General features: G+C 52.0%; 1 protein-coding gene across 1 annotated transcript; it reads right to left on the bottom strand.

Moving 5' to 3' along the window:
• Positions 1 to 665: 665 nt before the first annotated feature.
• LOC107198813 (potassium channel subfamily K member 3-like) lies at positions 666 to 1,534 on the bottom strand (the record flags this gene model as incomplete). Its single annotated transcript, XM_033511533.1, has 1 exon — positions 666 to 1,534. A coding segment is annotated over one exon (573 nt), but the record flags the coding sequence as incomplete, so codon positions are not given.
• Positions 1,535 to 1,681: the final 147 nt, after the last annotated feature.

Here is a 1,681-nt window from a genome sequence, read left to right as displayed (position 1 = left end):
TGGGGATCCCAAGGGAAAAATTCCCGAATTTCCCCAAAACTGCTTCCCAGGAGGAACAATTCCATCCCCAGAGCTTTGGAGAGAATGGAGATGGTGATTCCAAGGGAAAATATCCCAAAAGAACCTCCCTGAGGGGAACAATTCCACCCCTGGAGCCTCAGCAAGGATGCAAACAGAATTCCTGCGGGATGAACCAGCCTCCCATGGATGATTCCCGCTAAATCCCGAGGACTCCCAGCTCTGCCCCCGCTCCAAAGGGTTAATCCGGCCCCAAATCCCAGATTTTGGAGCGGCCTACGTGACTCCGGCTGCTTTTCCGGGCGGCTGATGTGGAAAAGCTCCGGCTAAGCCCCTCTTAGCCTGATTTCCGTGGCCTTCCGCGCTTCCCGGGGAATTCCCGAGGATCCAGAGCACGGAAAGGGCAGGACTGGCTGCCCCTCGATCCCGCTGGATTCCGAGGCTCTCCCCAGTTTCACATTTTCAAGGATTGTTTTGGGTTGTTTTTGGTGAAATAAAAATCCAAGAGCTTTTAAAATCAAATCCAGGAGAGGTTTTAGATTCAAATCCAGGAGAGGTTTTAAATTAAAATCCAGGAGAGGTTTTAAATTAAAATCCCAGAGGTTTGAAATAAAAATCCAAGAGAAGTTTGAAATTAAAATCCAGGAGAGGTTGGAAATTAAAAATCCAAGAGGTTTGAAATTAAAATCCAAGAGGTTTGAAATTAAAATCCAAGAGAGGTTTGAAACTAAAAATCCAAGAGGTTTTAATTTAAATCTAAGAGGTTTTAAATTAAAATCCAAGAGGTTTGAAATGGAAATCCAAGAGGTTTGAAATGAAAATCCAAGATAAATTAAAATCCATTCCGGAGCCAAGGGGTCCCGCTCCGGCGCGGTCCCGGAGCCCGAGGCGGCCTCGTCCCGCTCCGGGAGGGATCCGGGCTGGGTCAGGGATGGGGAAGGGGCTACACGGAGCTGCGGCGCTTGGCGAATCCCGGGAACGCCGCCAGGCTCTGGAGCCCGGTGGACACGGAGCTGATGGCAGAACGGCGGGAGCGGCAGAAGCAGCGATGCTCCGGCGTCTCCACGCAACGAGCGGGCGAAGAGCGCTCCACGGCCGTATCCGACCCCGACAAATCCCTGGGAATAATCATGGGGATGGAATACTGCAGCTTCTCCTGGCTTTTGTACCACAGGCACGAGCAAACCGACTGGAAGTGCAGGACCTCGGCGTAAACGTTCCGGAACCTTCTCTCGGCCGGGGGCGCGGCGGCGGGGCCGGGAACCGCGTGGCCCAGGAGCGCTCGCTGCTCGGCGTCGCGCCGCTCGTCCTCGGCGTTCATGGTCATGAAGCGCAGCACCACGAGGTTGAGGAAGGCGCCGATGACCGTCAGCCCCGCCAGGATGTAGACGAAGCTGAAGGCCACGTACTGGGGCTGCGTCTGCAGAGCCTGGTCCTTCTGCAGCGCCACGTAGTCGCCGAAGCCGATGGTGGTCAGCGTGATGAAGCAGTAGTAGTAGGCCTGGGGTGGGCAGGAAGGGGTTAAATGTTGTGTAGGGGGTGATAGAGAATGGACAGGGGGTATATAGATTGTATTATAGGGTTATATTATAGTATGGGCATGTTTTATATATATTATATATTAGGGTTATATTATTATTATTATTATTATTATTATTATTAT

This window comes from Parus major, unplaced genomic scaffold (genome assembly GCF_001522545.3).
Source record: "Parus major isolate Abel unplaced genomic scaffold, Parus_major1.1 Scaffold330, whole genome shotgun sequence".
Taxonomy (NCBI): Eukaryota; Metazoa; Chordata; class Aves; order Passeriformes; family Paridae; genus Parus; species Parus major.
Note: the sequence above shows the minus strand (reverse complement) of the source record. Positions and strands in the feature narration are given on the sequence as shown.